The sequence below is a fragment of the Rhodnius prolixus genome, unplaced genomic scaffold (assembly GCF_049639745.1).
Source record: "Rhodnius prolixus isolate KJV_2025 unplaced genomic scaffold, Rpr scaffold_2, whole genome shotgun sequence".
Classification (NCBI taxonomy): Eukaryota; Metazoa; Arthropoda; class Insecta; order Hemiptera; family Reduviidae; genus Rhodnius; species Rhodnius prolixus.
This window is the reverse complement of record NW_027411592.1, coordinates 28202790-28224877: the sequence shown is the minus strand read 5'-3', so window position 1 is coordinate 28224877 and position 22088 is coordinate 28202790. Positions and strand designations below refer to the sequence as shown.

Genomic DNA, 22088 nt, shown 5'->3' with positions numbered 1-22088 from the left:
CTAAACGTACAATAATGATTCCATTTAGCTAAAAATTGGGCAATAACTATTGTAATCATATACAAAGAGAAAATTTCACTTCAAATGTTTTGTTCATTTTTCAGATTTTGCTAAATTTTAGATTTGTACCTTGATATTGTTTCAACAAAATACATGTATTTCCTATTAAAAAATCCATAGTTTACTTTTTTTTGTAATTCTTTGCAGGGACGTCCTGTGGCCAAGTTGCCAGTGGTGGAAAGTCCATCTTCGTTGAAATCTACACCTGTCTTACACCAACCTATAAAACTTAATATTACTACTGGGTTAGTGAATATTTTTTTTTGTAACATTATTTCGTTTATCTTGAGTAATTGGATTGCTGTTTATTAAGTTTAATATTGTTGGTTTTTACAAATAATTGTGCTTTTTTAAATATCTGAACTTGTTATTTCTAGTGGTCAGAAGAAACACGAAGTAAAAACACCACTTCCTATTTCAAAGTCTTTAGAAAAGAAAATATCATATGAGCCCACCGAAAAATTACCACACTCCAAAGAGATGCATGTTACACTAGACTCTATAATTACAGAATATCTTACAAATCAACATGCTTTATGTAAAAATCCAATGGCAACTTGCCCACAGTTTAATCTGTTTGAGTTAGTAATAGTGATAACATTATTTAAAATAAATTATTTTCACTCTTTATGTTGATTTACTCTTAATAGAATAATGTTACAGGCCACATAAATGTCCCGATCCAAAAGTGCGTAACAGAGTACCAAATAATTTTGCAATGAGGCATAGTCGAGGAATTATTTCGAACAGATTGAATCACCGACTTATGCATTCACGATTTTGTTGTGTTCATATATTTAGATATGGTGATGATAATGCATTTTTTACATGCTGTGATTTTTTTGTAAGTCTTAATTTTTTATTATTATTATTATTATTATTATTTATTCTTTTAGTCTCGTAGATTTACATTTTTCTGTTTGACCATAGAATTCAGATAAATCTGTTGTTATCGGAACACATCAAGGGGAAGTGAAACTTTTCAATCTTCACTCTGGCACTGTATGATACTTATTTATATATTTTTAACATGAATTAGATAGAATTTTAAGATTAGTAAAGATTATTCCAATTTTAGGAAGTAGCGTCTCACCACTGTCACGAAACATATATATCCCACTTGCAATGTGCACGGAGCAGTTCTCTACTGCTAACGTCCTCTACTTGGGGTAGAAATCTTTCTTCCTGTTGGCAAGTTAATGATAACATATTTTATCATTTGTAAGTTTTTTCTTAGTAATGTTTAAATTATCATACAGGTTTATATGTATAAATATAAATATTATTAAAAATATTATGTATTATAAACTTTTTTTGCGTTCAAATAACATTTTGTTTCAATAGATTTTCAATGGACGAAGAAGAATATGTCGAATTTAGCAAGCTCTCTGAAGATAAACTTATTGGAACTAAAGGAGAAATAGCTACGGTGATTTTTTTTTTTTAACACATGCATAATACTTGTTGGCAACTCATGAGATGCAATTTAAATGTCATTCAATTTCCAGATTTATGATATTCAAACGAAGAAACTTATTCAAACTCTGAAACCAACAATATCTAACCAATATAATAAGAACAGAGCAACATTTTCACCCACAAATGAATTAGTCTTATCTGATGGAGTTTTATGGGATGTTAATTCAGGAAAGCAAATCCATAAATTGGATAAATTAAATCAAACTTTAAGTGGCGTTTTTCATCCAAATGGTCTTGAGGTAAATTGATCAATTAAATTTAGATAAGATGACAGAATGGAATAAATTTTATATCTTGAAAATTACGTTATAATTGAAGACTTCGATAGATCTTGATTTTTTTTTCTGAATGCGAATTTTAATTTAATTTTATAGTCCTATTACTTTTGCGACCCATAAATTGTTTAAGAAAAGTTTCTTCAAAAATGACTTTTCACTTTCTCTGATCCATCATCGTAAGAGAAAGTATTTCAATTATGCAAATTTTCGATTTTGAGTTTACACCAAAAATAACAGTTGTGAAGTTCTCTTTACGAAAAAGTCGTGTTTACAAACTGTATATATGTATATATTTAACATAAATAAAACACGTAAAATCCGTAAGATTCAACGATAAGGACGCGACAATACGGTTTTGAGTTATTTGTTTAAATTGAAGTTCCACCATTGTTGTTTAAAATTGAAAACCTATCGTTACCATAAAACAACATTAACCACATTTTTAAGGGATTCCTAATTTTAGAAAAAATGGGGAGCTTCGCCTCCCACACAACATCACTTCTATTATGGGTTTGCGCCCTCTAGTACTCTCACTGGTTTTTCTTTCTATTATCGGACCAGAACCGTGTAGAATAAATAGCCAAAGTAAAAAGGCGCTGGTTACATTATTTCAATAACAAAAAAAATTGAACATGAAAAACACGTATCAATTTAGAAATAGTGAATCGAGTGGGATAGATTTTTTATAAATTAAGTTCTGTTTTATAATTCATATTTAGCGTTATATTAAATATCAATATATTAATTTTAGTCTTATTCATTTATTTTATTTTTTTAAAAGGTCGTATCGAACACAGAAGTATGGGATCTAAGGACTTTTCATTTGTTAAGAACTGTACCTGCATTAGACCACTGTGATGTACTGTTTTCTCCGACAGGATATACTTTGTATTCTATCGCTATAGAGAAGGAAACTGATGATGATGATGCTCAGTACGAAAATTCGTTTAAAACACTTGATGCTTATGATTATTCTAGTATAGGTTGGTATAAATTAAAGAATGCTTCACTATTGGGTAGTTAATATTTTAAAACTTCACAGTTTGAACAATTTCTTAGAAAATTTAAAATAAAATTATAGAATCTGAGTTAAGGTATTTTTCTTTTGGATTTGATGGTTTTGATTAATTTGAGTTTAATTCCCAATGGTCTTTGCTCTGCATTGTGTAATGAATAACACTTTTGTAGCCCAAAAATACCATGAAAAGACAACCAAAATTGTCGATGCCTAAACTTGATCATAAACTAAAGGAAATCACCAATTGCCCAATAGAAGACTTCAATGACTTTCCTACCCTTGGTATGCCATTTATTGACACAAGAGTACATACGCACTAAATAGTTACGGCAGTTTGACTAAGGTATTCTTCTGTGGCATAAGATAGATTCATTCACTCTTTAACAAAATGTCCGAAAACTTCAAGCGCGTTTTAGTTCGGACCTAATGCTTAAGGAATATTGACAACATATTTATCCTGGAGTTCTCATTATAGTTTGTCATCCCACTTCATTCCTTTTTTCAATTCTCTATCTTATTTCTAAGATTGCAAAATTTAATCTTCTTTATTGCAGAAAATCGCTCTAATTAAAAAAAATAAAATAAAAATAGATTGATTTTTTGGGAGACAAAAAAATATACCTGAATTGGGTTTTAGATTTTTAAAGGACCGAAGTTAAACCAACTTTATTGTTTAAGAACGTATAACTTGGAAGTTTTTATTTGAGTTCAAACAGATGTTCTTTATTGAGAAATCTCCTATGGAACTAAACGTTACATTTAGCTTTATCTTTTTCAGCTACTATTGATGTGAAAAAAAATATATATGATCTAGCATGTAATTCCCACGATACTCAAATAGCCTTGGTAGAAAATCAAGGAATATATGAAAGTGTGGATGAATCAATAGTAAAAATATATGATGTTGGAAGATCCAGAACTACAGATGATGAACCGGTTTGCATTTTTAATTTTTGTGATGCAATGAGCTGTTTTAATTTACAATTAAATACAGAGCATGTTGTTTATGAACACTAATTGGTAGAGTCTTATTTATCAATTGTATGATTTAAGGAAGAAGAGGAGGAGGATGATGACATGGAAGGCAGTTCAGGATCAGATGATGATCAACATGTTGGTAAGAAAAAAAATAGATACTCTCCTTTCCATTACAATTATTTCGCGTTTTATAAATTGCATTTCCCTACATGTACATAAAATTCTTATAACTTTGCAGATTCTATACCACACGAATTATCAGAACTATTAGAAGAAGTAAGCTCTAATAACAGTGTTCAATCAGATGATGAAGCCGCTGCCGTCAATAACGTAAATAACAGAGGCGATAATAATGGTGGAGATGATGATGACGACGACGATGATGATGAAGATGAGGATAACGTCACTAATAATGAAGATGAAATGTCAGAATCAGATTCTGATTCAGATTCTGACTATTACATTTGATGGACCACTTCTGAAGGAATTTGTGAGGTAAGCAAGTTAAATTATTAATTTAAGTAATGTAATATTTATTTATTATATTATGGAGGGAAGTTGAGTTTTCACTCAGTACAGGTTTTGAGCAAATGAAGGTTTTATTATTAATGAATGTAAAAACCTATTAATGTTAAAATTTAATCCATTAAGTGCGGGCTTAATGTAAAATGAAATTTATTTATTAAGCGCAAGAGATTAGTGCTTTTAAAGTTATTAAATTGTAAAATTGAATGGGTCTATTGTAGTGTTTGTTCAAGGTTTTTTTAAAAACTATTATCTATATTAAATTGTAGTAAATACTTGGTATTGACTAATTTTCAGGTGCTTCTAAAGAAGTATTAATATCGAAGGAACAAATGGAATGCATTTGTAAAAATGTTTAATGTAAATAGTTATAAATAGATATATATACATATATAAATAATTATGCATAGGAATATTTTATATTCCAAAAATTCAAAACCGGACATTGCAAATTATTTCAAGGATTCGTTTTAAATCTGATCTAATTATTTTGATTACTAAATGTACATATTAAACTGTAAATATAAACTGAATTTTCTGGAAATATTTATTAAAGTATATCCTAAAATGAAGAAATATTTAAAGTTTTCAGCAGTGAAGAAAAAGTTTATGCTGTTTAAGTGATGTTGAGTACGCTAGACTTATATCAAACGATTAATTTTAATTAGTATTAGTATCATACAATTTTCCATCTTGCTGGGTACAAGTATTCATTTTAGCGTTAAATATCATTATGAAGAGGAGCCATTACTTAAGTAACCCAAAGAAGGAATGTTTGAAAATTGTAGTCAACCATTAAGATAGGGATTCTAAAATTTGTATAAGAAAGATTCATTTTATTTTGCGCTACCACATAAAATCATAACTAAATCAAAAACTTGTTAAAAATAATAAATTGCTAGTCACGTTGAGAATTCTTTCTGATGTAAGTTTTTAAATTGATTATATGAGTAGGGTGGAATTTACCTTTTATTTGGAATGAGACTTGTTAGCTTATGACAGATCAGCCTTGTCGCAGGTAAGAAACTACAATGCGTTAAAAAAAAGTGAATAGAATGTGTGTTACATACAATAACGATCGTGTACTATGGAAGATCTACGAGTAGAACTAAAGATTTTAACCAATTTTAATTTTTTAAAATTTTAAAATATTACTCCTAACTTAATTCCAACTACATATTAGCTACAAGGTTTTGGGAAAATTATTTGCTACACATTAGAGAATAAAATCAAAAATAATTATAATTTGTAAATAAATAATAAAAACAAAACAAAACACAAGATCTCAAATATACATTACACAGTATAGAGAAAACATATGTATTGACAAACAAAAAGTTTAAAGATCACATGTTTGTGTTAAGAACGCCGTATGGCACTGAATATTTAAGGCGTTCTTCTAAGCATTTCGAGTTTTTTTTTTTAATGATAATTGCTTCTTAATAACTGATCACTTTGAAATTTAACGTGGTATTAAATATTAAGACTATGTCAATGAAATAACATTTTCTTTTGCTTGAATTCCTTCAGCTCTCAATCTTGCAAGAATTGGTCTGTAAATATCAGGAGAAAAAGGTAGTACCATTCCTTTTTCTTGAATCTCACCTGAAAAAGTAGTTACATTTTAATAAAAATGAAATAAGTGTAGGTTCATCAAGATTCTTTAATGAATCTAAACGATGGTTGATGACAAAGCAATACTTTGACACCTGATTGATAAGTCTGCATGTTATGAACGCAGAGTTGGAGTTAGCAAACCAATCTGCCCATATATGAAAAGATACATCAATAGTTTTTGAATATTTGCTGCGAAGCGAAATTTTATTGACACATATTTTAAAAAAAATTGTCTAGCGCCTATGCCATTAATAATAAATTGCTCATTTGGCCCAAAACGACTCGAACATTCTAAAATATTTCAAATACTACTAGAAACAAGATTGTCTAAAAGGGTATTATTTGGAAGTAGCTGCCTGCATTGTACTACTATCTTAAGAACAGTTTGCATAGAAAGAAACATTGTAATGCCATCGGTTTTCAAAATGTACACATTCAACCTATTTTTCGTGAGCTTCGTTCGTTCGGCAGCCAGTCATAAATTGACGTACTCTGTTCTTGCTTAGAAATTAATGTATGCTTAACTTCAATTCGACAAAGCCCGCCAACGCTAGAAGAGTTTTGTGTGTAGCATGGATAAAAATATTAATTTTTTAAATAGGAATGTTTTGATTTATTTTTATTCCATTTCTAATACTTACCATCTAAAACCATTTTAGCTGTTATAGCTGATGGTAGTGCAACAGTTCTTGCCATAGCTGTTTGCCCATTAACTTGACCATATTCTACAAGTGTTATACCACGTTTTTCTCTGTTCCCATTTGGCCATAGAATACCAATATCATGACGCAAGATCACAACATCTCTATCTCTTTCCCCTATAATAAAACAATGGTTATTGTTATAAGTACTAAACAATATAAAATGCAAAATAATCGAAATAGTAAATATTTTGTTCAAAATTGGAACAGAATGTTAGTTTTGAACAGAATTAGTTTGTTTTAAACATTGAAGGGGCCCTCTTTAAAAAAGAGATAAATGAGTAGAAGTTGCCGCAGTATGTACAGATTACTTTAACGGATTCTGTGAACTAAACTTAACCAGTTTTTAGTTGTTGCAAACTAACTAGATGTTTTTCAACCTTTGTCTTTTTAAAATGAAATTTATAGAAATCAGGATGCCAAATTGATAAAATATTGGGTGCCGAAAGTAATTTCAAAGGGAAAATTGGAAATTAGCGATCTTTCAGAGGTTTAAGCAGTGCGTGAATCACAAGTAACCCCTCTTCTAAATGATACAAATAACATTTAGAGTAAAATCTAAACTAATATGAATATAATTTAACTTTCGTACAGCTAGAAGTAACCAGGATCATATCATCCATAACTGTAAAAAGACGTAGAGCAGCAACCGATTGCCTTTTCTACAACTACTTTTGCGGCCAATCTAGTTGAGAAGGTCGGTCTGAAAGGGGGGCTGAATAGACCTTTCTGAAGTTAAAATCTCAATTTAATGTACGATTTTACTAACTATATATTGTTAATACATAATACGACTTAAAAATTGTGAAAATTGGTTTTAAGAGGATTATGTTGAAGGGGCTTTAGGCTGAACAGAAAAATATTCTTTTCAAAAATAATGTCGTTTATACAATGTAGACGAAATACAGTACTTGTTTTTGTTTGAAGACTCTAATTTGGTGCAAACGTAACTTTAGAATGTTCGCCAAATTACGCCAATTCTATTATTCTAAATTCAGTTAAAAGTGTGATGCTGTTGCTACCTTCCCCAAAAGCTTAGATTACTTCCAGATTTACCTTTCAGCTTTATATTATACTTAATATTTTTTACTGGTGCGGTTATTAAAATATTTTTTCATCTATTATATGTTGTAAAGTAATTCTAGAGGAATAAAGTCAATTCTTACCAAGAGCTAATTTTCCCATAAGATAATGACACGTTGTATCCAATGGTGTGGACATCTTCGAAATAGGCGTTTCTTCTAAAAGCCCTAAAACTTCAATTGCTTCAATCATTTCTTCTCCAACACGTTCACCAACTCTACTTTTAAGATTTTCATAAAATACATCCAAAGTTGACAAACCAATCAGATTGCAAACAAATTCTCTCTTTAGAATATACACAATATATCAAAAATAAAATCATTAACAATAATTAAAAAATCATAACTTAATTCAAGTTTATGTAACTTTTGTTATACCCAAGTAATTTCGGGGCCCTTCGGATGCAATGCCGGATGGGGATTTGGATCAATAAGCCCTAGTTTCTGAAGGCTTTGCATTGTTTTGGCAAATCCTACAAAAAAGACAAATAATTTTAAATTTTTAATTAGTTTAATTTTTTTCAAAATAATAAAGGTATTTAATTATAAAATCTTTAGAAGTCATCCCAATTCAGCACCAATTTAATCGGAGGATAATGTAGGAAAGACTAGATGTTGGTTGTTAACTTAAATTTTTCTAAACACTAGGTGGCAATAGGGCGTTTCCTAACATTTTGATAAGCTTTGCCTTCATCTTCAGAAAACAACGTTTGAAATTCCTTAAGTTAAAAAAGAAGAAATTAATATTCACAACGTAGTCTTCAGAGAAGGTACTCAATTATTTGCCAGAAGAATATTTATTTGCTTTACATAGATGATTTAAACTTTCTGTAAGTGGACGTAATCATACATACCTCTAAACCTGAGAGTGCCTCTAAATACAGTGTGTGCTTCTGCCGCTATCCCATAAAGCTGTGCGTATCTAATACTGTCTCTATTTGGGAAACCTTCTAGAGCAAAGCCGGGGAGGAAGAATAAATCCTGACAATTATTTAAAATACTACCACCTGCTGGTACCTCTACTGTCTGAAACGATGAAGACATTGTAAATGACAATACTGCATGATGCTAACAAATTATTGGTCTGGTAGAAGAATTAAATTCATTCCATCACAAATTTACAAAAACGTCAAACCATAATAATTGAAAGAACAATGTAAACTTGAATTAAGTTATTTTTTTAAAGCTTGGGTGTTTAACCCAAAAACTTTAAATTATTGTATAGCTCAATAAATGGCTTATTTATTTATTTATTATTTATTTATTTGGGTGTTTATCAAAACAATAAGGTCAGATGCATGAATCTTAAGTGATAATCTTAAATCAAATATTGCAAATTTGGATGACTGGATCACTTTTGAAACAATACAGCCTGCTGAGACTATTTTTGTTGAATTTGTAATATTTTTTCTATCAAGAATTTAGGGGCTTTATATTTTTTAAACTCATACTAATATATGGACTATCTTTAAAAAAACTAACCTTTGAGTCATGTAAATACTTTGCAGTTCCTAAAGTATTTAGTAATACACCACGAGGTGACCAGGAAAATTTATAACGGAAAGGATTATCTGAACATTCCGGAGCTGGAAGACCTCCACAATAGCTTTCGAATGATTCAACTTTTCCTTAAAATAAAAATTTAAGAGGCTTCAATTTTTATTTTTATTTTTTTAAATTAAGGCTCGCCAACACTAAAAGCACCGGCGCCAGGAGCCTTCTCAGTGCACTATCGGCTTTTGGACATTGTTCTCTCGCTACAGACAATATTGTCCATCATCAGAAAGTGAGCTGTAAAGGCTCCTAGGAAGAGAAAACCTTGGGTGGCACGCTTGGATTTGAACCAGGTCCTTCGGCTTACTAGTCCACCGCGCTCCAAGTTGGCTAATCTCTTCCATGACTATGTTTCTTCGTAATATTTTTAACTAATACAAACTGTTAATGACTAGTTAAACATTTTTTATTTTAAAAAATTTACATACCACCAGCTTGGTGTACCTCATCAATGCATTCCATGGCAAGAAGGTGATCTATTCCAGGATCCAAACCAACTTCATTAATAACCGTGATGCCAGCTTCTACAGCCCTTAACATTTTAATGAAGGATGTTTATAATAAATGACATTAAAATACATTACATTTTGAAGTATTAGCTGCAATGGAATAGCACTCAGTGATTGAGGTGAAAAAACTTTAAATGAATTCAATTTCAGAAACATTGGAAAGGCTGCACCGATCCCTCGAACATTAGCCATTGAGCTGTATCGTTACTGCAGCGTTTTTATCCAATAAACAATATGTTTTAGCAGATTGTTTGTAAATAAATGTACATTCCTTGAAATAAGCTTAATAATTTCAAAAGAAAATTGGAAGTAGTTCTTTGAATGGTAAAATGGGTCAGTCAATAGAGTTAGTATCGAGTATTCACTCTCTAGCGAACGTAATTCTCTATCCAGTTTCAATTGTTCTTTGTGTTAAACTTGATACTAGTTTGTTCATTTTTTCTCTGCTTTCCAGAGATAATAATAACGTAAACAAATTAATTGGTTCTTCTGATAATTACTAATTTCTTCAAAATTTTACTGTGAAAAATATTCAAGATTAGAAGAAATTATGTACAGTAACAATCGTTTAGTTAGTGGGGATGCACAAAGTGACAATGTGTGACGGCAGCCCTGACTCTAGTAGAGTATAATTCTTGCCCGATTTGATTGTATATAATTAACTGCTATATTTAAAAGTTTGACGTGCGGAAGTTGTATCATCTGGAAATGTTTGGAAAAATAATATCGTTTAACCATCTCATCGATCAATGAGAGAATTAAAAAATGTAACAACAAATAACTGTCAGCTTAAAGAAGCTAATATGAAATTGCAGAAAGAACTAGGTGATGTTAAGTTACAAGTAAATGAGCTACTTTAGTCTACACCTTATAATTCCATTAGGATAAAGGATAGGCCTTAAGCTAGGCTGGAAAATATAGTACAAAAAGACAATATTAATTTCAATATATTAGCCGTTTAAAACTATTGAATAAAGTAACATTTCCATCAGCTTACCTTGAGTGTAAAGCAGACATATTAGGGGTGAGATATGAAGCGGTAACCATATTTGTTGAATGTTGAATGCATACTTCCGCTACTTCATGATGAAGTTGGTATGGTAAAAGAGAAACAACTATGTCTGCAGATTTAACCAAATCAGAAAGGTGATCAGGTCGTTCTTTTACATCAATTAATACAGGTGAAACTCTGCTAAACCCCCTTGACAAACTGTCAACTTCTTCTCTGATTGAAGACCCTACAGTAAAATTACTATTTTATTATCCTTAAGATGTTTTTCAAAATTGTGAAATAAATCATGTTTATTATAATTGAAATATTCATAGGAGATTCACTTTTAATTAGCATATATATATATATATATATATATATATATATATATATTTAATTAGACACATCAATGTCAGAGGTTATTGGCGCGTAGTGCTTTTTTCAGTGCACTGCCGGCCTTCGTACAGTGTTCTCTTGTAACCTACAATCTGTGAGGATAGGCATATTGTATGAAAATAAGTCAGAAGTATGAACGAACTGAATACGTACATATTGCTTTACTTACTTCGATTTTTGCATTAACTTCCAACTTACGGGTTAAACATTTTATTTCATAGGAGAAATTATTTTTATAGAATTTCGATAAATTATGTTGTTCTGTTTAGCAATATTAATTTCCCTTCCTTTCCTTTATGAAATCATAGCGCAGCAATCTATTAGGGTTATAGGACATAATGAAATATTGTTACAAACAACTTACCTAATGTGATGTGCAAATTAAGATCTCTATGAAGATACTCAATTAGTGGAGAACAAACTCTTCCGGCACCTAACACTAGAACTTGCTTCATATTACCTAACGTTGTATCAGATTCTGCTTTGTGCTTGTTCTTTCTTAAACAAATAAAAATAAATTAAAAATCTGTTCAACCACATACAAAAGATAAAGACATAACATTTCTCGAAGAATGGCTTTAACAAAACTAGGGTCATCTTTTTAAGAAATTAGCAACAACAAAATACTGTAAGCTTTCGTACCGAAAATATGTGCAACTAAAGTTATAGTTTGCAAGTGTGAAAACATTTGGTATAATATTGTTTCAAACAATTGTAGTGAACTTCCATCCGTGTAGTTTTCTGTACAATACTGCGAGCTATAAGAATCAAGTGTGGGATTTAAGAGGCTTCAAACGAATTTTATTAACACCTACTCATAAAACACCAAACTTGCTATTTTTTAGATCGTATGAGAAGTAAGTTATTTACTTATATCTAGAAATCTCACTTCTGTTACATTCTTAAGAGATTTAACAGAACAAAGAGTGATGATTTTGCACACATTAACACAATACATGTTTACCTATCGGTAGAAGGTAGTTAGAATGAGATGTTATTAGTTTTTTAGAGTATATTTTATTTCCTGGCATCCTAAATGAGTTCAGGTTGCATTATTTTGTAAAAAAGAGTATTTTTAATACAAGTACAGTTGTATTTGTACAGAACAAGATAGTTGTTAACTAGTCAAAAGTTTTTTATTTCTGAATACGTTATGTACTGTTTTTGCATTATTAAATTGTAAACAGCCATTATTTAAATTTGATAAAAAATAATTTTTTGTTGGCACCGTTTTTTAGCTACTCTATCTTTAAGGATGAGTGTGATGATTAAATTCAATTACGTTCCAAGGAATTTAAATCTTTCAGTAGAATATTTCCCCTATTGAAACAGTATTCATCAATAATTCTATTCCTTAATAATGCTATCCTTCAATAATTAGTTTAAAACTTCCTAACATTTGGAAATTCTTTAGAAAATAAATGAAGGCCTCAAAACTAAGATGATTTTCTATCAATGCTGATAGTAAACAATAGATTAAAAAAAAAATTATCAAGTTTATTAATTTCACTCTAAAATAAAATAAACAAATAATATTTCGTTCTTACAAATTAAGAGTCCTCAATTCTTGAATATATTCGAAATTTCGAGTAAGCTTCCCATTACTGGCGATTATTGCCTGTAAGAAACAGAATTTAACGTCAATTAATTTAAATAAGTTGAACAATAACAGTGGTGTATTTGCAGAATTTAAATGAAATAGTTAATACTACTAAATGTAATGATAAAACATTTTTGCAGAAATATTTTATCTAATTTTTTTCTATACAATTTTATGAAATTTATTATATTGATTTGTTAACGGAAGTTGTAGAAATTCTACATTTATTATGATTATTCTTGCAGGCTAGGTACTGTGTAAATAAGGTTAGAGGAGGATTTTTTGAATTTGAGATTGACGAAATCCAGTTTTTAGAGATTAAAACTTACAAGTATTGTATCTTCCCGACAGAACTTGTCGCTTCCAAAGAGGGGATTTTTACTATTTTAAAATAGTAAGTAAGTAAATTAATGCCTATTTTTCAGTCATACGACTTTGCTTTCCAAACGTCAAGTATCATGGACGGAGGCAGATATTTTAATTACTTAAATTTCTGATTTTATCACATTTAATAAACTCCAATACCAAGACCAGTAATAGAGCAGAAAATCACAATACATTTTAGCATTGCGGGCTGGGCCCGTAATCACTCATCTAAACCAAATTATGCTATTTTTTACTGATTATACATTTAGTAAAAAGTAGAAAAAGTAAAATAATCGCCAATTTTTTCAGGCAGGGCACAACCTCCAACTACCAATAGGTATCGTGGACGGCGGCGTAAGCTCATACTTTAGTATAAACAATTTTTTCAAACAAATAAAAAGTAATAAGCGGGATTCGAACTGGGGATCTCCCATTTACAAAGCCACGCTTTTGACCATTAGACCAACACCTGCCCATCTATATCCTTAACAAAAACTTACAGTTTTAAAAGTTAAGTATATAAAGGGTTGATTAAACGCCAAAAGGTACACATTTGTGTATGTTTAATCAACCCGCATACTTAACTTTTAAAACTGTAAGTTTTTGTTTAGAAGATTTTTGTTCCTTTTGGATAGATTTTTCTTTTTGTTCCTTGGTTGGAACAAATTTATACATCTAATGATTTTTTAAATATATGGGTGTCGGGAATAATTAGTGGAAGATATAGGATGAAAAAAACTGACACAATTAATGGGGGAATGGTAACAAGTTGGTGGGAAGAAGACGGAGAGTGGAGAAATGTTGTGTAATTAAATGATGAATAATTAATACAATAAATAATACAAAGAGGGATAATAGAAAGAAAATTGCAATTACCAGTACATTCCAATTAGAGCAGTAAGATCAATTTTGATAACACTACTTCCTCTTAAGAGACAAAAGAGAAAACATGCTGTGATCACAATAACTTCTAAAGAGGGGAAAGAAAAATGATTTGCAATTACAGTTCTTCTCCGTAAACGCGGTGATAATTTGAAATGATTGCCATACTTCCCCTAAATAGGTGTAAGAGCAGAACGTCGCTTTAATGGTAATTAGGGGAGCCCTAATCCTTTCATCCTGCTAAATTTTATCAAATCGAGCTAAGATTTACAGAGTTATTAGTAATAATAATTTTGGGCGCTAACGACTGTAGTCGTCGATGCGTTCCAAAAAAAATTGGAGGGAGCCACACATAAATGGGCTAACTCCTCCTCCATTCGATGTACAGCCCCAAAAGGCACATCTACATAGAATTCTGAATCGAATGACACCTCATTCATGAAAATCGGTTCACGCGTTTAGGCGCTTCGTTGTTCACAAGAACAAGAACATTTTCTCGAAATCTATTTAATCTATGTTGTTGCAAAAAAAATTACAGTCATAAAGGAGGATTTACCCTATATTTTAAAAACAATTTGGGAATTTTGTTTTTTATAGAAAAAGAGAAAAAATTGTCAAAGTTGGGTGTTTTTCAACGTTACGCTTATTTTGACGATCAACCCTTATACAACTGTCCCACTGGACAGTTTTAATTTAAGAGGAGTACATGAAAATGTGTAAAGGATACATATTATTTATTAAATTACAAAAAAATTTAGAGATAATAGAATAAAAGTAAAATAATCTATACAGATTAAATATAAGTTACTTCAAAAGTTTTTTTTTTAATTGAAGAAAGAAATGATTAATAATTACGTTATGTACTGCAGGCATGAAGTTATGTTCCTCAAGTGGTTTAGTAGCATCGGATTGTATGATATCAATAGCAAATGGTAGCACCAAATCTCCAAAAAAATCAGTAGATTCTCTAGGCAGTTGAGTAGGCATATTGTCAATAGAACAAACAAGAACACCAGGGCCTTTAAAACTGAAAATGTTAGTTATAATTAGAACGTAAATTGATTTCGAAATATAGGCCATCCTTTACTGAAACTTGAATTAATTTGGAATGTGAGCTGACAATTCGATGCCCTTTCAATACTCCAGCCAAACTTGCATCCGATAAAGGGCTCAAGAATAGGGCATTTCCATTCTTATGTCTCATAAAAGGGTATAACAAAAGTGAACATATTTTTTTCTTTTATTTAACTGAATAAATTATTTATAAAAACATAGCCATGATATTGTACTTTAGTTACTTGTTACTGAATTCTTGACTTTTACTTTTAAGTCGAATTTGACCTTACGAGAATTTTTGAACAATTTTAAAATTATTGAAAGTTAGAAAGGAACTACACAATCGCGAACTTTCCGTCACTGCTCAAGAACAAGAACATTTTCTGAAAATGCCGTTTTTGCTCATTTTCATCAAAGTATTTCTGGAAATATATTTAATCTATGTCGTTGCAAAAAAAAATTACTAGCTATTACTAGCTCACTAGTAAAGCCAGAGAGCAACTTTTTAACGGGAAAGAATCTTTTTCTAGCTGTTAAACACCCATCTAATTGGGCTTGCTTGTTAGGACTTCTTCATATGTAAAAATCCTTTTACCTTTTTTTCTAGCTCTTTCCACTTTCAGTAAAAGTAAATTCTAACCTTTTAGTATCCTTGTTGCTATCAGCATCATACAGGCAAAAAGGAGTATCAATGGTTGTGCATTCATTCATAAATTCTATTGACCCTCCAGGGTCAGCACTGATATCACATATTGCAAGTAGTCTATGTGGTAGAGGAGGAGCACCTTCTGAACAAGCTAGCCAAGGAGTATTGGTAGGCCTTAATAATGCTTTAGCATCAGGCAATGTCAATAGTTTTGGAGAATCTACTGCCCAATAAATTCCGTTTACAACGACAGAAGCATAAGGAGCAATCTGAAACATCACAAATTAATATTGTGGAGAATTCTGTGAACATCTTAATATTTATCTGTACGGAGTCTACTGAATCAATCGAATTACCACATGAAAACTGAGTTTATGATAGCAATTTCATTGAGCTTGTAATGTTAGTGTAAATGTAAAGTTAAGTGATATCAGTGATATCACAAAAATTAAATAATGAACAATATTCTTTAATGTGTATGTAGGAGAGAGAGATACGTGGTAGGAAGTGGAAGACCATTTACGGAGCCAGCAGCGTTTAAAGTCTGTGGGGCATCTCGAGTAATCAGAGAAACTCAAGCAAGCCTCTTGCTGTGTGCCTGTAATTCTCCACTATGACACTAAAATCCCATTAATATCTCTCTCTTACTCTCTAGGCCACGCCCACAAATGCGCTAGTACCCATTGAAAGTAAAATAAAGTAAGGAGCCAGATAGCCGAAGAAACCGTGGTAGTTGGCAGCGAAATATCCTTGCGTTACAGAACACACGAATAAATTCTTACGGATAGGTTAATTATTTCTAATCAGATTTATTTAAAGCTATGTGTAAAGCATTCATATAAAGAAATTATAGACGACAGCTCATCACCCAAAAAGCAATGGCCGGTAAAGCATCTGCACCGTGCGCTGATTGACGGAGTACATAGGTGGATCTGTTATGCCCTGACTGCTTATCGATCCACTATCCGTTCTTTGATTTTACTTCAATTTCTTTTTCTATGGGTCTAAAATAGTGTTACCAATCGACTGTCTATACATATTATCGGAAAAGAACGTGGGACATAAAGTATATATACAGTAACTGAATGACAAATTGGAAAAAGCTTACCACTATGTAGAAACGCAGAGACCAAAGACAGGGGCAGGTGGGGGTCCACCCTACCGCGGGAGAACGCCCGACCAGGGGATACACAAATGTGAATTCAAGATCTGGGAAAAAGTATATTGTTAGAACCAATGGTTCTAAGTAGGATGATTATTCTCGTTCTACCTTCTAATTTGTGGTTGACCAACGGGGTTAATCTTTAAATATGGAAGAGATAGAGGAAAGGATGATTCTTTAGCACAGAGTATAGAGACATCTTGAGCTTTACCCAAGAGTCGCTTTCCAGAATTAAGAGTCTGATCATAAGGATGGGTCTGGAGGGCGAGCTTTAGAGTGAGGGGAGCCACAATAGACCCAAAGGGTACGGAGTGGCGTAGGCCTTGAGGTCGCCTTAGTTTAATGTAATCTAATCTAGTTCAGCGTATAGAGACATCTAAAACAGAGTTCTCTACATGCCGATTCTCCTTCTACAATTCAGCTCCGCTATTTTCATTTTTCAAGGCTGATCTGTGGAGAAAGTTCAAAAATGCATAGGGAATGTGGGCCCAGATGATTGTGGAAAATATTTTTGTTACTTTAATAACAGTCAAGGTCCTGATATCGCTACCTCACTTAGTTAAAAAAGAAGAAGTTATATTATAGTAGTGCCTTTATTGCGAATTTTATTAAAATATATAATTATTGATTAAAATAATTGTGTTTCAAATATGTTATGCATTTGAAGAGATGAGCTCCATACCTTTTTGCTGAATGTAGACACATATCTCGATGGATATTTGTCATATTCATCATGGTCATAACCCCCGCCATCTTTTCTTTCCAAGTGGTGTCTTCTTCTTACCTCACAACCATAAACTTTTGTATTAACTAAAATTCATTTAAACAAAATTATTAAATGATTTAAAGTTATTAGCATTTACAAAATATTGATGTGAAACAACAAACTTTAAAATAAAATTATTTAAAAGTTTTTTACCTCCATGTTCGGCCACTTTCTGAAGCATTTCTGGAGGAACGTATTCATGGGGAAGTTCTTGAAATACTTCCTGGGCACCTTGTGACACATTTCCAGATCTTTAATAAACATCAAAATCTTAACATTTGTGCCACAAACATATTAGTATTTAACTAGAATTATTTACTTTGTTGATTTCATGATTTATTTACATCTTTTACTAGCATAATTGTTAAAAGTTTCTTCACAAGTTACATCTTTATTTAAAATATTTATCATTTCTACAGATTTAGAAAAATTACCCTGTGAAGACGAAAGTCAAAGGACCGATTGATTTAGGCATCATTCCCAAAGCTATCTCATAACCTGCATCTCTTATCGCCTGGCGTGCCATTGAAGAATTCCTGTAGTTGTGGGCCGGCCCTACATGCTACGTTGAATATGTAAAAAATCTAATTATAATTTATTTATTTTTTAAAAGGTGTTAACGTTCCTAAATTCTAAAGTAAATACTGAAGTACATGAGAACCCTAGCAATAGTAAATTTAAAGAAGTTAACACTTGAAATAGTAAACCGTTTACCATAAATGGTGTATGGTGTCCTAATGCAAGTAGTCTTAGTCCTAACCCATGAAGGATATTCACCATACCAGCAACTCCAGCATATTTTCCAAATGCCACAACTCTTTGACCTGATTCATCAACTAATTTTTCATAATCAATTAATCTGATATTCTAAAAGAAAAAAAATTCAGATAAAATCCATTTAATTATCTCGTTAATAAACCTAATTTTTAACTTGCGTTTTTTAACCTTTTCCAGAATCGCATCAAGTAGAGGCATATTTGATTCCTGTGCTTTGATAGTATGTGAAAACATACAGTATGTTTTATTTGGCAACAACAGATCTACTGGAACTTGTTTCACACCAAAAATTACTGACGCTTCTGAGATATCTTCTTGAATTACGGCTCCGGCGCTCAAATAAGCCTATTAAACATCAATGCATTCATTTTGTTAGTAATAAATCCAAAAACTCCGAGAATGTAGTCTAGTCAGTAGTATTAACTATTTATTATTAATGCTTACTTGAGTTGGATATGCTCTGCGATTTGATGGCTGAACAATAACTTTGACACCAGCTCTTGTCAATTTGCGAACATTTAACGGTGCCAATGATGCTCGCCTTTCCCATACTGACTGGTCCTCCCTCCGAAGAGCAATAACTTTCCCACGCTGTTTATGTGATCAAGTTTTATTTAAATATTGAATAATAAAGAGACATTTTTTATTACACTGAAAAAAATCTACTATTCAGTTTTTCGAAACTGTAACCACTAAATGTGAACATTTATCCAAGAGAGAATAGATTAACCACGTCTTCAAGTTCTTTGTGCTTCTGAATGTCTTCCAGACATATTATCATGTACCGTCTTTCATCCAACACACAATTCACAGGTGGGGCTGTCGAGGTAGTTTAAGTACGCTGCTGGGCTTAGCGAATGGACTGCAAACATTGCATATCGTCATACACTACTCCCTCTTACAAAATGCGCACTTTCGGAGCCTCGTCAAAATAGAGCCAATATTCTAAACACACACACACAGCACATGGAAGAATGTTTTGGTACGGTGGGTTGGCTTTATAGCGCCTCCCTGTACCATTATTCCCCTATTTTGAAGGATTCATTGAAGTCTTCATTATGTCCGAAGCTTGAAAATGCATGCCAGCTTCCGGCCAGTTATCTTGTTGTAGACATTGTCTATTGTGTACTGGGAATCCTAGAATCTAATAGGAAGAGATAATCCAGAACCCTGGACTGCCGCTTGGGAATCAAAAAGTAAACTCATAAGTGGTCTACACATGTATGGTACACATTGATGAATTCATTTATAAGTGAACTCTTCCTCAAAATAGAATAATCACAGAAAGTTAAAATTTTATTTTATGTTAAAACTTTTGGATACGCCCATGGGATCTGACGAAAATCAGTGATGAAAATTAATCAAACAGAAGGTACCCCTAATTGACTTTTTACCAATTCTTTTGAAATTTATTCGAAAATGGCACAAAATATTTTCGGTTAACTTGGATCAGTCATTACGTAAGTGTAGATCTATACTATAACATTTATTTGAAACAATGTTCCAAGAAAATATATTTAAGAACAGTTAATTGTTCATCATTAAAAAGCATTTATTTTCATTTTTTTGAACCACTCAACATTATATTTTATGGCTAGGAGGGACAAGATTTTAGGGTAACACTATTCTGTAGTACATTTTTAACAATATATTGATGTATTGTAAAGTTTTTGGACTCGTGGAAAGAGTACGTAATGGTTCCAATTCTTAAAAAGAATAAACAGCCTAATCTGAGTGATTCGCATAGAGCATAGACCTATTTCTCTTTCATGGTTTTAAATGGATAGTTTAAAATCGCAATTCAATATTTTATGGCTTGGCCTTTGCAGCTGAGGGAAAAAAGTAACGAATATTACTGGTTTCGAATATTAATTATAGCTTAATATAATAAATAAACGATCAAAATATAATAACATGTCTTCCCTCACTCCAACAGCAAAAAGTCATTCGGCGGGGTGAGGTAACTAAATGTTTTTTTAAATAAAAAAAGTCTATAACCATCACTTCATTTTACTAGAAAAATTCATTAATAGAAGATCTCAAGGAGAGCTGGTGAAGGCAACTCAATAATTTCAACGAAATTTACTGTTTTATAGACCATAATATTAGTAAAAATTAAATATAGTTCTTTATTGAAGGATCGATCTCCAATAGGCTTAAATAGCACTTTAGAATAAGTCTCAACTACTCATCCCTCTCAAAAAAAGCCTTAAAATAAATTGTCATAGAAAATATTTTGAATAAAACTGTAGTTTTACATTGAAACAATGAGTACACAAAGTTTTTAAATAGTCGTTAAAACTAATAAGAATTGAGGCGCAAAGCCAAAATGGTATTGTGGTGATACTGATTCAATTTCCGCTATTAGCCTTTATTTTTTCGCATTATTATGACCATATATTAGATAGCTTGTTTACAATCTTTTCGGCTGCGACATCCGATGGTTAGTTGTGCATAAATACCGTCTAAAAAATGGAAATATCAGATTATATTTAACATTAAGATTTATTTAACAAGTTTTCGAAAATTTCAAATTTGAAGAAAATCAATCGATTGGAAGAGCCTCTCTAAGGATATTTTGTGATTTCTTATAGAATTTTTCGAAAATATGGCAATTCTTTTCATTTGAAATATTTTTTAAGGAAAGTTTTGTTTAAGCAGGGTTCTTGGTTTCTTCTACAAGTGCTGTTTCAGGGAACAGTTCTAACATAAATAATAATAATAATAGTGTTGCTAGAATTTCGATTTTGATGGATATTAGAATGTGTTCAGCCTTAACAAATTGAACAGAATGGCTTTTTCGAGTTTTGTGGAGTTTACTAGACATTCGCCAAAAATTTCAAGTGAACTTAAAAAATATGTTAGGTCTACCTATCTACTTTGTTTGGAATATTGAATTTTGGGATTTAGAAATATGTATTTGAGGAAAGCCTGTACTATTCTATTCCATCCTTACGATAAAAAATTTCTACATACCACAGTCAATGCTCCCTTTTTCATATCTAACCCCACTATCTACACCGATTTAAAAATTCCTAATGATTCCGTAACCTGGAATTCCATTTAAACTATATTCATGAAATAAATTATAGCATGCTGGTCCTAAGACAATGCACATAATTTTAGTGAATTTTATCTTTTTTACTTATATCAAAGCGTTAAGTTAAAAAAGTCTAGTGACAGAGCGCCAAAAGTACACAATTTGTGGAAGTAAAGTGTGAAAGTTTTCTTACTACATTTGTTTGAACGTAAATTAAAAATTAAGATATTTAAAACCACTTAGAACAGTCGATAAAATGTTAGAAGGACAAACAAAAATGAGCAATAATAAGTATTTTGTTCTTTACTTCCAAGAATGATTAGTAATAATTTTAAAACAGATATTCATACCAATTTACTGGAATTATTCCACACTTTTCCACTTAAATTACCAGTCATTTTGCACAAAACAATTCAGCTTTATACATCAAAAAAGCAAAAAATGTCGTAACTTACATATTTATTCAAATGTAATTGAAAATTGGTTGTGATAAATTTTCTATTTAATTTCAATAATTTGACCTAAGATAACATCTTTTGATAAAGATTGATTGTCTATCACTTTTATCGAAAAGAGGCTCTTAACGATAAAGCGTGACACTTTTT

At 31.3% G+C, this 22088-nt stretch overlaps 2 protein-coding genes across 5 annotated transcripts in view; one reads left to right on the top strand and one right to left on the bottom strand.

Annotated features, from left to right (window-relative positions):
- mahj (LisH and WD40 domain-containing protein mahjong) overlaps positions 1-18223 on the top strand; it is a 34690-nt gene extending 16467 nt beyond the window's left edge. For 2 of the 4 annotated variants that reach the window (XM_074118799.1, XM_074118798.1), the window contains exons 19-30: positions 208-305; positions 438-641; positions 724-904; positions 991-1062; positions 1139-1281; positions 1405-1489; positions 1569-1778; positions 2599-2800; positions 3614-3771; positions 3889-3952; positions 4052-4308; positions 4636-4745. In XM_074118799.1, the coding sequence (XP_073974900.1) occupies positions 208-305; positions 438-641; positions 724-904; positions 991-1062; positions 1139-1281; positions 1405-1489; positions 1569-1778; positions 2599-2800; positions 3614-3771; positions 3889-3952; positions 4052-4281 (1647 nt within the window). In that variant the 3' untranslated portion in view covers positions 4282-4308; positions 4636-4745. Of the gene's footprint in view, positions 1-207; positions 306-437; positions 642-723; positions 905-990; positions 1063-1138; positions 1282-1404; positions 1490-1568; positions 1779-2598; positions 2801-3613; positions 3772-3888; positions 3953-4051; positions 4309-4635; positions 4746-13033; positions 13187-18085 lie in introns of those variants that run through there. The other 2 variants (XR_012455492.1, XR_012455493.1) reach the window with 2 other exon arrangements.
- Positions 5555-21993, bottom strand: LKRSDH (lysine ketoglutarate reductase/saccharopine dehydrogenase). Its single transcript, XM_074118800.1, has 19 exons — positions 21834-21993; positions 18888-19034; positions 18612-18788; positions 18381-18533; positions 18101-18228; positions 17820-17917; positions 17583-17710; positions 15733-16007; positions 14892-15063; positions 12736-12806; positions 11553-11686; positions 10799-11039; positions 9721-9824; positions 9221-9366; positions 8593-8764; positions 8117-8211; positions 7823-8024; positions 6597-6773; positions 5555-5943 (listed from the first exon to the last, which is right to left on the bottom strand). The coding sequence occupies exons 1-19, from the start codon at positions 21879-21881 to the stop codon at positions 5825-5827; spliced, it is 2787 nt and encodes a 928-aa protein (XP_073974901.1). The 5' UTR covers positions 21882-21993; the 3' UTR covers positions 5555-5824.
- Between the last annotated feature and the right edge of the window lie 95 nt (positions 21994-22088).